This window comes from Branchiostoma belcheri, unplaced genomic scaffold (genome assembly GCF_001625305.1).
Source record: "Branchiostoma belcheri isolate BF01 breed outbred unplaced genomic scaffold, Haploidv18h27 scaffold39, whole genome shotgun sequence".
In the NCBI taxonomy this organism is placed as follows: Eukaryota; Metazoa; Chordata; class Leptocardii; order Amphioxiformes; family Branchiostomatidae; genus Branchiostoma; species Branchiostoma belcheri.
This window is the reverse complement of record NW_017804009.1, coordinates 781460-795787: the sequence shown is the minus strand read 5'-3', so window position 1 is coordinate 795787 and position 14328 is coordinate 781460. Positions and strand designations below refer to the sequence as shown.

Here is a 14328-nt window from a genome sequence, read left to right as displayed (position 1 = left end):
CTCCCTCCCTCCTCTCTCTCTCTTTCTCTCTCTCTCTCTCTCGGTAGTGAGTGCAAGGGAGCCTCCAAATCAAAACGGATGGCACCCAGGCTACTCTCTCTCTCTCTAGCTAGCTTTGAGAAGTAATTACAAAATATCAACATGTTTACTGAAAAGGATAAAAGTGGATAGATTGCTACACGTTTGAGTGCAGACAAGAGGCACTAGGAGATTTTCCCTCATCCCTTAGACGCCTGGACAGTAATCATTTTGTTTTCTTCAGCTTCCAGACTAATGCTTAATCACAGGCGCTGCCTCTTCTTCTGAAAGCATAAACCAGACTATTACTTTTAACAACGTATCTTGAGAGGCGCCGGTCTAGGAGGGATCTTTTATTTAAGACTAAAGACACTTAGGCCACAACAAGTAATTCTTATGGATGAGATTTTTATGCATAACTGGTTTCGAAAAAAAACCCAAGAAATTTTGCTGCCCTCTGTGCCAGTTTGGCATAAATGTCTATCGGTTCAGAGACCATCAGGGATCCAGCAAACTTGTGACACAGTTGCTCACGTTTGATGGCAAGTGTTGACAGTCCAAGGTATTCTATCGCACATGAGTACCCAGTGTAGTAGCTGTATACACATGATGGTACGACAAGCTATTTTCTACAAATGTTCTAGTTAAACCTTTAATCGAGATTTGTATACACATCTACAAGGACAGGTAATACTGTTGAATACACTCAGGAATAAAAGGCCTGTTGTTTGTGATATTATGTTTTGCCGTCTCAATTCTTGTTTAGATTAGGTTTAAGAGCTCAAATTGTAGGAATCTCGTTTTTTTGTCTGCCTTGTTTTTTCTCCCTATCGCATTGATATTGGCGTCTGCGGACGATGTCATCTTTAAATCTAGTTGTGTTCAATTTAATTTCATTTTTCTTATCTATTTACCCAGGGTTTACATGTCATCCTGTTAGCGATTTTAAATGCTCCTTACACATATAAAACAAACATATAGTAGTATATATATATATATATATATATATATATATATATATATATATATATATATATATATATATAATATAAAGGAAAGGCATAAACTAACTTAAGTGCAAACATTGCGTCACCGTAATAAAAAAAAGATTTGAAATAATACAACAAACTGATAAAGTAAGTAAAACAAACAAATATAATAAATATTGATAATTGAACTGAATTTGCATATCTATTGTCATAAACAAAATATAGGATTTAACAATTTAAAGAAATCATATCAACGTAGAAGTGTTTTTTCCTACCCCTCCTGCTGCATGCTCCGAGCAGCCTGATGACATTAGGATGGCTGCCGACGTAAATCAGCTGATCCAGCTCCTTCTGTAAAATCTCTCTCTCCTCCACCGTGGCGCCGTCTGGCTCAGACATACATCATAAAACAGACAAATAGAATGACAGCCATTAGAGAAGTGTCCTTAAAAGCGTAAGGCCATGTTGATTACCTTCGCCAAGAAGGTTATGTTTTCCGTGGCGTTTGTCTGCGTGTATGTTTGTGTGTGTGTGTGTGTGGTTTAGCAAGATAACTCAAGAAGCAGTGAATGGATTGGAATGAAACTTGGTAGGTGGGTAGGTCTTTATGAGACCTACAAATGATTAGATTTTGGGCCCCCTGGCGGCTTTCCTAGGTACTGCAGCAGAACTTCCGGTTTTTATATCTCGTGATCTGGATATGCTAGGGTCACGAATTTTGGATGGCAGATAGCTCTTGGAATAGGGAAGAAGTGACATGAGTTTGGGTTCCCTAGCGGCTTGTTCTGGAACTGCAGGAGCATTTGTTGAAAAATTTTCGAAGGAGGATAACTCAAGAACCGGTTGACGGATTGTCGTGATTCTTGTTTGATTATATGACTGGCATCGGCATGAATTTTTGTCCGTTTCCAGAAAAACTTTTCGACCATGCTGTAAACCACAACCTTGTTACCAAATCTGTTTTAGCTTCCGAGTCCTCCGTTTATATGCGAAGAGGATGTAGGACTCGGGAGCTAAATGGGTTTGGTAACCAGGCTAGTAAATTGTACAAAGCAGCGCAAATTTATGCCGTAAATTAAAAAAAAAAGGAATATTGAAACCGATACTAATGTCGTAGAATGCCAAAATCAATTCCAAAATAAAAGAAGAAAGAAACATTTTTCTAGAAACGGACAAAACTTCATGTGAAGAAATGAAAATGTCTATTACTCTTCATATGAATTTTCGTCTGTTAAAATGACCAAATATATGCCGTAAATTGCAACCAAAAAAAACATTGGAAAACGATGCTAATGTCGCAGAATGCCAAATTCTAAAGACGAAATTGTGAAGAAATGAAAATGAAAGTCTATTATTTTTCATACCATATTCTGTGTGTTTAGCCATTTGTTCAACCTTCATGACCACGTAGCTTAGCTTCCATAATGAAGGCAACTTTTTGGCCAAACTTTTTTTTATTTGCACGCTCGCATCAGTTTTGGGGTTCCCAGGGGATGTCATCCATAAAATCAAATCAACATGGCCTAATAAAGCAAAAGCTGTACATGCTGCTCGTTTCAAACCGTGCGTCTGGTGACCTTTTTAAACTCTATCGCCAGCGTAACGTCTGGCTCTCAAGCAAGATACGAAGTAGGGATAATGGCTTTTCGTCTAGACTTCGATTACATCACACTCCAAGTGATCGGAGTGTCTGTTGTCAGTGAATGGATGGTGTGCATTAGTTTCATTCATCGAAGTTACGAAAGTCAGGAAGAGAGATCTAGATCCAAGAGATCGAATGAAAGGTCGTCTCTGTGTGTTGGTAAAGTTCATGATGTAAAGTTTAACTTTGAACCAAGACAAAAAGGAAACTGGTGAGTTCCTTTTTGTGTTATCCTTTCCCATCTACGTCAGTGCTAAATAGACCCATCGCCAAAGGGCCTATTTCTGCAAAAGAGGTCGGCGGTCCCAATATCAAGGGAACAAACTGAGAACATACAAAACATTCAAAGTACTATACGACAGAGAACCATATTTAGACATTCCAAATTTTGAAAACCGCAGAGCTATGTGTAAACTCCGTATTAGCGACCATCCTCTACACATAGAATCTGGCAGGCATAGCCGTACACCGTTACAAGATAGACTATGCAAGTTCTGTAACAATTCTTGTATTGAAGATGAATCGCATTTTATACTTGACTGTATATTATATGATAACGAACGTAAATCACTGTTCAGTTCAATGAAGATCGACAAAAAATGTAAAACGTTATCAAAGGAAGACACTTTTAAATATATAATATCATGTACAAATATAGACGTCATCAATGAAGTATGTAAGTATATTTCAAAATGTTTCAGAAAGACAGAAGAAGCCATTAGAACTTAGATCTATACCACTTTATATATATATTTATTTTTAGCATTGTATACCTTAGACCTGATGTTAGCCTTTCTTTATTACTATTGTTGTAATACTCTCTAGTACATTGTACTTTGTACATCCGTGCATTTATCCCCCCGGGGAATGAACATGCAATAAAAGTTTCTATAATTCATATAAGCCAGCAAATTTGATGAGACCGAGCCGACGCGAGTTATTTTTTGTGATTCATTCATCGAAGTTTTCTTAAAAGAGAGCCGCAGGAAGAAGACAGATCTAGATGCAAGAGTTCGAATGAAAGCTCTTCTAACATCCAGAAAAGAAAGTTTAACTTTGATCCAACACAAAAAGAAACCAAAGTATTGAGTTCCCTTTTTGTGATGGATCACAATTAAATTTTTCATTGGAGCTATACAAAGTGTATTTATATATACATGTATATGCCCTTTTCCACCCACGTTTAGTGCTAAATTCAGTCGTCGCCAAAGGGCCAATTACTGCAAAAAGCGCCGGCCCCAATTCATCACTTAACCCGCCAGTAAATTTGATGAGCCCGAGCAGACGCTAATAATAAAATTTCCGTCTCCTAATCGGCCGTTGCCATCTGAAACCATCGATGCAATATCGCGGAACGGCAAACTTGAGGTGTGTTAGACCGCTCCTTCGGTTTCGTGGTGTAGAGTTTTGGTTTTAGGATTAGGCTTTTTGACCCGAGATCGAATCCGTGCTTCCATTTTTTCAATAATTGAAAGTTTATTGCAAATTTATGCCCGGGGGCTAATAGCAAGAACATGATAACAAATAAACATTAAAAATGTTAATAAGTAATGCTAATGCTACTTTGGATATAGTTATTGTAATGTTGGGTTTTAGTTCTTTTCTGTGTGCAGTGGAGTATGAAGTGCCGACATTTTGCGAGATGAATGAATGGGGGGGGGGGTCTTAATAGAAATGCAGTTTTTTGTAGGCTGGAAGGTTAATAAAGCCAGGGAACAATAATATCTTATGTTTACTTTTTTCATGATGCTGTCGTATATTTGCAATTGAAATGTACGTCTGGTATGTCGTTATTATGAATGATACAATAAAAAAAAAACACCTTTCAGAGTCTTGACGGCGACTGCGACAGGTCCAGGTTTGCCGTCGATGTCCTGGGCGATGGCGTGGTGAACCTTCCCGAACGCGCCCTGCCCCACCACCTTGCCGAAGTTCAGCTTCCGGATGGGGAACTCCCACTTCATGTACACTGTGTCCGTGAGCTGGGACGGGAAGTCTGAACGCAGGGAGTTCAGAGACATCTGGGGTAGTAAAAGAAGCAACGTTCATCATCATCTTCATCATTATCATCATCATCATCATCTTTATCATCAATTTCATCTGCATCATCATCAACATCATCACCATCATATTCGTCATCATCATCATCTTCATCTTCATCATCGTTATCACCATCATCATCTTCATCATCACCATCATCATCATCATCAAAATAATCATCTTCATCATCACCACCATCATCCTCTTCATCATTATCATCATCATCTTTATCATCTTCATCATCACCACCACCATCTTCATCATCATCATCATCATCATCATCATCATCAACATCATCATTATCATCACCATTATCATCCTCCTCATCATCATCTTCATCAGCAGCATCAGCAGCAACATCATCTTCATCACGCTATGAAAACTATTTTGGGGGGAAACGGACGAAAATTCATGCGTGTGGGTGTCATCCATATAATCAAATCAAAATGGTCTGATTTCAGGTTCCTGAGGAGTGTAGGCGTCTGTGTGCCTCAGGCTCTAATCTCCGGAGCCACATGAGGTCGTCTTCTGATAACTAAAGTAGAAAATATACCAAACCAGCACAGTGTGCCGGGGGCCATTACGGAAACATGTCCCTGATAAGGAACTTTCCGCGTCTGCTTTTATCATATTTGATGGATACATATCTTTGTTCTCAACAAGACATACCCCTTGGGTACTTGCGTAAAGTAGAGATCTTGTAAACGGTCGTTGCCATTTCAAACAGTCGATGATCTATCGAGAAACGGCAAACTTCAAGTGTGTTAGAACGCCCCGCAAACATTTCGTGGTGTAGAGGATTAGGCTAGCGAGAACTACGGACTTACATAACCTTGAATTTAAGATTGGATTAACTGATTTTCGTTAGTCTGGTGGTCCTCTTACATGTAGGTTAAAATTAAGAGACGGCAAACCGTCCTTATGCTTAGGTCATATTTCCAAACCGGGCTGTTTGTTTGAACGAAAAATTAACAATTCATGTCATAAATATACAGAAATAGTGCCCATGATTATCATTAAAAACTTTTCTGTGTTTTGTTGTCTTTCATATCAAACTTTTCGTTCCCAAAAGCTGCCCGGCCGGGTCCCGTTTGGGAATTGTGACCTCTTCACGACTTCACGATAAATTCACGACTTTCCCTTGCAGAGAATGGCCTTGCTTGAACTACAGACTATATAATACATAACCTTGAATTCAAGATTGAACTAACTCATTATCAAGAGCCTAGTGGTCCCCTTGGGTTACGAGACGGTGAACCATAGAGTGGCTCCGGTTACCCTCTAACAATTCAGCGTCACGACTTAACCTTGCAGAGCATGGCCCACCGAGGACTGTAGACCTACATAACCTTCCATAGGAATTGCTCACATTGTTAGCGAGCGAGCTGTGGCATTGGAGTGTATGGATAACCCAAGCGTGTACCTGAAGACACACTGGATCCGTCAGTAGCCTCCAACAGTCTAAAAGTGGGGTCGTGTGGCGTAGCGGCAGAGTGCTCGACTTAGAATCAAGAGGTCCCGGGTTCGAGTCCTGACATGTCGATCTTGTGCCCTTGGGAAAGCTAGGCACTTAACACGACTTTCCTCACTTCGCTCGGGTGAAAATGAGGATTGTGTTGTCCACTGTGTTGGTAATTTTTAATATAAGTTGAAAAAACTTGAGTGTGCCGTCACCACGCCTTGTGATTAGATGTTGGAATGTTAAAAAAAACAGTAAAACAGTCTAAAATAGTAGAAAGCGGTCTAAGAAATCGAGTTCAGTCCATGCAAGCAAACTGGACCTTCTCTGGCCGGCCAACCCCTCTGGCCAGCTACATTCTTCTTAGGCCGATTTCTACTATTTATTCAGCCTGCAAAGGAGTCTGGTGCCTGCTGAAAATGGTGGAGACTAGTCAGTTAGGGTATTCGCCGTCTCTTAACCAAAGACGACCACCTGGTTCACGAAAATGAGTTCATTCAACCCGTCCATACACTGCCGCTACCTTCGGTTTTATGTGAGGCAAGTCGTGTGGAAGTCTAAATGATATAGATGCTGAACCCATCTGAGCGGCACAATCAAAGTTCAATCGTTAGCAGGAACCCAGACAACCTCACATGTGAACCACCGTCTATTCCAGATAAGGCCACACCAAGTAAATTTTATGGATGACGTCCTTTGGAGACCCTAAATCTAATGCGAGAGGGCGAGAAAAAAAACAAGAAGGGCCCTAAAAAACAAGATGCCTAGCTATATATAGATTAGAAATATACTAAGAGGCGACAAATGTTAGGACACAAATTGAATGAGGTGACACAGTGTAACAAGCAAGAAGTCTTTTATTCATCATCAAAACAGCAATAAATCAGGTGGAACAGTGGACAGTGAAAACAGGATGGTCATAGACACTTTCTTCGCGTTACGGGTTTCACGTCAATCTGACGATTTGCGGCACTGTTGTGACTCTTTGGTCATAGTTAAAGGAAGCGGAATTTCTTGTTTTTTTTCTAGGAACAGGCCAAAATCAATGCGCGCGCGGACGTCATCCATAAAATTTACTTGGTGTGGCCTAAGGCCATGTTGATTTGATTGTATGGGTGTCATCCGCGAATTTGTGACCGTTTCAAAAGAAAACGTTTTCGGCCATACTGTAGGTTGTACAAAGCAGCTGTAAAACTGGCCAAATACATGCCGTAAATTGCAACAAAAAATATTAGAAAACGATACTAATGTCGCAGAATGCCAAATTCCAAAGAAGAAAATGTGAAGACATGAAAATGAAGAGTCTATTATTCGCCATACCATACTCTGTATGTTTAGTCATTTCTTCAACGTATATTTCACCATGAAGGCAACTTTTTTTTTGCCAAATTTGTTTATTCGCACGCTCGCATGAATTTTGGGGTTCCCAGAGGATGGCATCCATATAATCAAATCCACATGGCCCAATAGCAACCCGATGAAGGTTATGGAGTTCAATCAACCATCCATTCATTCATGTACATCAGTAGTGTGACCTTCGTTGTTAGCTCAACCCTTGCGTTGAGCAAATCTACATCACTTCACAGCCTTCTACCACAACTGGTCGTTTTGGGTCAGCAGGCAGGCGTAAAATGCGTCCATAGAACTTCATCCATTCATGTTATGTGCCGCTGTGGCGTTAGTATAAAACGTTATGATCTTTATTGGAGTGTAGCCAGCCTCGAGAAAGGTCTGATGTGGAAGTAACGCGTGGACGTCAGCAGAAACCGACACGCACGATGCGGGGTCACGTTTTAACCCCAAAACCCTGGCGCTTGGAAAAATGCGTTTTCGTGCGTAAGAACTGTTTAAAACGTGACCAGACTCAGATGTTGGCAAGATCAGAAAACTTTAAACTTTATCAATGGAACTAAGCCTGCCCCCCTAAAGCCTAGGTCGCAATTCAAGAAAGGGGCCCTAACAGAAACCGACCGTCAAAGGGACCAAAAGTTTGGTAAATGTAGATAGAAGCCGCCTCAGCGTCCCGACAGGGAGCCGTAAAGGAACATTTAATTGTGACCCTGACAGCCGGTGCACGCTCGGCTTCATGACGCCGGCCGGCGTCTACACCGAGAACATGCCGAGCAGGCCCCTTTTCGGAAACCAGATGGGGTCCCACGGAACCACGTCCGGTAGTACAAAAAAAAAACAGCCCGTAAACTACCCGGCCGGGCCCCTTTTTAGCAATTGTGCCCTGAGCATAACAGACACGTACCTCATCTATGTCCCTCTCCCCTTTGGAGCAGCGTTTAATGAGCGCGCCGATCACCAGCACGATGGAGGTGATGGTGAGGAAAGTTCCCATCCCCACTGCCAGGAGCTGGTCTACACGGACACAACAGAGTAACGGTTAGGATAAACATCTAACAGTAATCAGACTGAGTGTTAACGTTAGGCCACACTGAAAGAGCGGTATCCTACAAGCTAAGTACAGGTCATGTATAAAACACTATACAAAATTTAAGGAGATATCTGCAGCCTCTTCTCGGCGATTTACATGAAATGTTTGGACTGTATTTTAGAAGCGTAGGAGCTAATTTCCTCCTCGCATACGGTCGTTTCTAGTTGAAAATTTGATGCCTATCGCAGAACGGCAAACTTGAAGTGTACCGGTAACAGCAACACAGTCACTATACTAGTGATGTTTTGTGGCGTAAGGATCAGGCTTTTCGACCCAGGTTCGAATCCGAGCTTGTCTTTTTTCTCTACGTACCAGCTTAACTATTTTTCATGACTTACTATCTTCACTATTTTTCATGACTCTGCAATACATTTGCAATTGAAAAATGTTGCTTTTTAGACGTTTCAATTGTTTTGCCACTCTTGTTTTATACGCCCGGATATGGCATCGAACATTCAGCGATATGGCATGGACGGTTTCGAATGGTAAATGTTGAATGCGATAGATAGAGTTAATGATTTTGGACGTATTTGTGTTGTAAGATAATAATGATAACTTTTGTCACCTGACTCATCATCATTCCGCATGGTCAACACAAGCACACTCGGAGATGCAGTGGCCACTGTCAGGCAAAAGAAAAAATCTAGTTAGCGAAAGTATATGGTATGAAATAGCAAAAAATCACAGTAATATTATAAATCAAGGCCCGGGGTCTATTAAATGTCAATCATAATTCATGAACTCACTTATGCAGGTAGTCACGGGTTCATCCTCCACGAAGGTGTATCCCGGCATGCACTCGCACTCCATAGATCCTTTGCGGCTGGAAGAGCCTTCAGGACAGATGGTGCAGGATTCCTGCCCCACGGTTGGCTTGTAGAAACCTGCGGGACAGGCTGATGGGAAGAGACGGAGCAGTATATAATATATCCGTAAATAATTTCATCAGGTTGGTAAACGAATGAATAGCAAAGTTTTTTTGATCACAACCATTTTTTGTTGACCGTTTCGATGACCGTCTGTCATCTTCATCAGGGCAATTCTGACTGATTTACTTGGTGCTAGATGTTACTTGGTGCATAGTGCACTAAAGTTACATCGTTCACAGTGCACTGTTGCTTGCAACAAGTGCACCAAGTAACATCTAGCGTCAGTGCACAGTAAACCAAGCAGAATTGCCATGACAGACGGTAATCGAAACATTGGCTCGTGAAAAATAAATGGTTGTGATAGAAAGAACTTTGCTATTCAGTATATAATATATTTATCATATTTCCGTCCATGAAATATATTGTTTCCCTCGAGATTCTTCTTCTCCTCCTTCTCCTGCCAAATTTTGTCAAATGGATTCATTTTTTTGGCCAAATGGCATAAACTTCGGTATGGAGATAGCGTGGCCAATAAAAGGCTCTATATTGGGGTTTATGAGAACATTTGGTAATGAAAATAACTACATGGGGGTTTATCAACACTGAAAATCACTTTACGGGGGTTTTAAGAGCACTTGTTACGAACTAAGAGGTACAATGTTTTGAAACGACTTCATGTGGGTGTTGTTCTTGCATTGTCTCAATACCTCACTCAGTTCTTGTTCCAATATGATTTATTCTTTCACACATTACTAATACTAATTACTAGATTATGCTTAACTTCACTATTTTAATTTATTGTCTGTTTTGTTAAGTTTTCTACATTGTTGAGGATGTTGACTTTGAAATGTATATTGATGTTGTTGTGTTGTTTGTATTTTAAAAAATTGCCCTCCCGTTAATTTTGTTGATAACCTTAATAAACAAATCAACAAATATGTAATATTGCCACTAACAGGATAGGTACATTCGACGCAAGACTTAGGATATACTGTCCCATTCATTTGTTTCCCGAATGCTCCGCTCCTAAAACTCCATTATCCAAAATATACTCGTACGTTCTGACTGTTACAACCAATCACATTCTGGAAGCAACATGTAAGCCTTGTTTTATAAAGAAGTAGTTGTTTTTAAGGTTCATAAAAGGTACTGTATTTCGTTCTTGTTGCCATGTGTTATTTCTGTCCTTGCTTATGTTCATATCGCCTACGTGCCTGACGTAAATGAATAAATCAAATAGAAAAAAAATTAAAAAGTATGCAATGCCACGTGTGTCAAAAACATAAGTTACTCTATAAGCTATGTGGAATGATAGTAACCATGTCCTGAAATGCCCTACGCTTTAGATTCTATTCTTAAAATGTTCATCTCCACGTGTGCAATTGAATCGACTTGTAACAAACATACAGTCTTGCGTATACGGCAGCTGGTATGACAAACAAGTCTTAAAGGCATCCAGTGCAGTTTGTAGGGCTTGGAAATCCGTTTTTTCAGAGCTAATATTCTAGTCATTTATCTACATACTGAGTTGAAGCCACACTATCCCAACGTATATTGACCCTCATGGAGCAAAAATTCCCCAAATTCTGACGGAAAATGGCAACTGGAAGGGCCCTGGATTGAATTTTAAGGTACCACCCAGAAAACGATGGACTCATCTTGGGGCTTGTTTCTGCAGTTTTATATACCCAAAGTATGGAATGCTGACTTAAATGTGCCAATGTGAAGCAGTATGTGTCAATATCACAAAGATTGCCTTATTCAGAATATTTCCAGTTTTGCTGTCCTGAAATAGCATTGCATGCCTTTAATTGTTTTTTCTCCAAACACTGCCAGCTGGTTGTAACGTTACCATAAAAACACCTTCAAACTTCCACAGAGCTCCAATGCTATCTATTGTGCTGGTGTTTCCGTCATCTTAATTAGTACGTATAGCCTTGGGCCTGACAACACAAGCTGTTCAGCATCACTGGTTATTCAATGGGACTACCGAAAATGGCCATGTCGGTGAATCAGCTAACGCGATGCGGCTTGATTTCTTGTGCCTCGCGGCATGAAGAATTTTCGTGACTAGAATCATATTTTACGGGTAAACTATGACAAAACCAATGGAAAAATCGGACGTGTCTTTTCGGAATACAAAGAATGAAGACCTTTACTGTACATTTTTACCCCACTGGGCTAAGCACAGGTCATATATTAACAATCACATATAACGTATGTAGATACACATGTATAAAGTAAAACGTCTAGTACACAGAAGTATTTTCGCTTCTTTTTAATTGTATGAATATAGGTGGCTGTATAATTAGTTAGAGTTGGTTTGTCGAAGGCTGTAGGAGGAATATAAATTTCTCTATATACAATTCAAATACCTAAGATGGGAAAATTTGCTAAACACGATATATTGGAATGCTTCTTTCGCTATCATACAAAGCGAAACCTAGTCTCTACCAGGATTCAGAAGAGGCTGGAAAGAGTAGACATTGGCCAAATAAAGGGATACTAGTAACATGCCGGTGGAGTTGGTCCGCTAGGGTGGCAAACTGACTCTCAGGCGGACCAACTCCCCTGGCATGTTTTCTCTGTTGGCCAATGTCTACTCTTTCCAGCCGCGTCCCGAAGCCTGATAGAGGTACTGTAGACATCGATTTCAATCCAATAACCAATGGGGATCAGTATAAGGGAGTTATCCAGTTTTCCTGGCCAATCAAATGTGTCGTTCTTATTGCTAGTCCTGCTTGTAGCTGCGGGTGTCAATACGAAACAGTTACTCATTACCTATTACACTGCCCTTTACATAACTTCCACCGTTCAGAACTCCTCAGCAAACTTTCTGAGATTTTAGGACACTCTGTTAACTTACACACTCTTTCAGATAAAACGAAACAACTTTTAATTTTGAACGGTTCCCCGGTTTATTCTTTTCGAGTTAACTGTAACATTATGTCAACCGCCCAAAATTACATTTTAGCAACAAAACGTTTTTAATTCTATTTGTGTCCTTTTCATCTTTTGGGTGGGGAATGTGGACTCTCGCTTCATCAATTTGACTGTTTGTTCCTTTCTTTTACATGTATTCTTGGTTAGTGTTTTGCATTGTTTAGTAATATTAGTTTTATTCGTATAAGTGGCGGCGCTAACATAAGTTACCTAACTTGAGCCCGTCGTCACTTTGTCCTGTACCCTTATTTTGTTTATTGTATGCTGAATAAAAAAAAATGTCTTACCTTCACATCTTGCGGTCTGCATGTTCCAGGTGTAGCCCTCCCAACACCGACAGGCGTCCCGGTACTGGCTGCCGTACTCGCTAGTAGAGAACGGCGGGCAGCGTTCACAGGAGGTGGCGGTACCGTGGCGGCCGTACGTGTCACGGGGACACACTGGGGGATGTCAGGTGTACCAAATCAGCAAACATCCACACCAACAACACAATATATACAACTCTGTGTAACAACCAGTTAGGTAGCACGTCGGCAGAACGTACTGCGCCTGCGCAGAACCCCGTATTTTCGCGTTTTTCGTTGGGTTTTTGGTCAACGTTGCATCAGAATTTTGCCTGTTGCAGAGGATATTCTTTCCGACATAACATTTGGGAAAGTACTGTCGAAATGCTAACCTTATATGAGCGAATACAACCTTATATGAGACATTCTGCCGAAGTCCTATGTACAATACATTACAGGTTTCGCGCAGGTGCAGTTCGTTCTGCCGACGTGCTCAGTTAGGTCATGTTGACTTGATTGTGCTTATATAGATGGCATCCTCTGGAAACCCCAAAACTGATGCGAGCGTCCGAATATAAATAAACAGTTTGATTATATGGATGACATCCTCTGGAAACCCCAAAACTGATGCGAGCGTGCGAATATAAATAAACAGTTTGGCAACACAGGTTCATTATGAAATCTACGTGGCCATGAAGGTTGAACAAATGACTAATGAGTATGGTATGAAGAATAATAGACACTTCATTTTCATTTCTTCACATTTTCTTCTTTTCCTTTGACATCGTGTCAAAGTTGGCATTCAACGACATTAGTATCGTTTCTCTATATTTTCTGTAGCTGCTTTGTACGATTTACAGTATGGTCGAAAACTGTTTTTGGACGAAAATTCATCCGCGCGCGGACCGGATGACATGTATACAATCAAATCAACATGGACTTATTGGACCACTTGGCCACAAAACAGATTAACACATGGTGTTTTGGAAAAGAAAATAACAATAAGTAAACTACCTTCACATTTCCTTGTGCTCAATACACAGGTCGAGGCTGTGAGCATCTCACGCATGCGCTGTTGTAAATACAGGCAGTCGGCGGACATGTTAAGGCCAGGCGTTTGCTGGCACACTTCGGGAGTATTGTCTGTGTAAAAAGAAAACAATGGCTACTTACTAAATTGCTACCTACATCATGTTAAGTTGTGTAGTATTTTCAAAACGGCCATGAATGTTGTATGCTATAAAATTCGTTTGTAAAAGTATAATAAATGGCAATTCTATATTGTGAGGCAAAAAGTCAACGTCGCTTACGAAACACCGTTGCTTGTTTTGTATCTTAGGCCGGTTCTAGCTATTTATAGGCGGTACCAAAAATTGAGATGCCTCGCGCAGCTTGTTTTGCAATTTCAAACGGTTTATGTACAATGTATGAAATGATTACAAATATGTGCTAAGAAATGGCACTAAATGTTAATAGCAGACAGGTTTACTCATCCAGAAAATTTTGAGTTTTGCCGCCCTGAATTCGAAATTGCATTGGATGCCTTTTAACAACGCTGTATTATATTCACCTTTCTTTCTTTCTTTCTTTCTTTCTTTCTTTTTCTTTTCTTTCTTTCTTTCTTTTCTTTTCTTTCTTTCTTTC

General features: G+C 40.4%; 1 protein-coding gene across 1 annotated transcript in view; it reads right to left on the bottom strand.

Annotated features, from left to right (window-relative positions):
- Nucleotides 1-4653, bottom strand: part of LOC109476784 (fibroblast growth factor receptor 3-like) — a 24046-nt gene extending 19393 nt beyond the window's left edge. The window contains exons 1-2 of the mRNA XM_019777802.1: nucleotides 4472-4653; nucleotides 1283-1393 (exon numbers count right to left, since the gene is read on the bottom strand). Coding sequence (XP_019633361.1) covers nucleotides 1283-1393; nucleotides 4472-4613 — 253 coding nt within the window. The 5' untranslated portion in view covers nucleotides 4614-4653. The remainder of the gene's footprint in view (nucleotides 1-1282; nucleotides 1394-4471) is intronic.
- Nucleotides 4654-14328: the final 9675 nt, after the last annotated feature.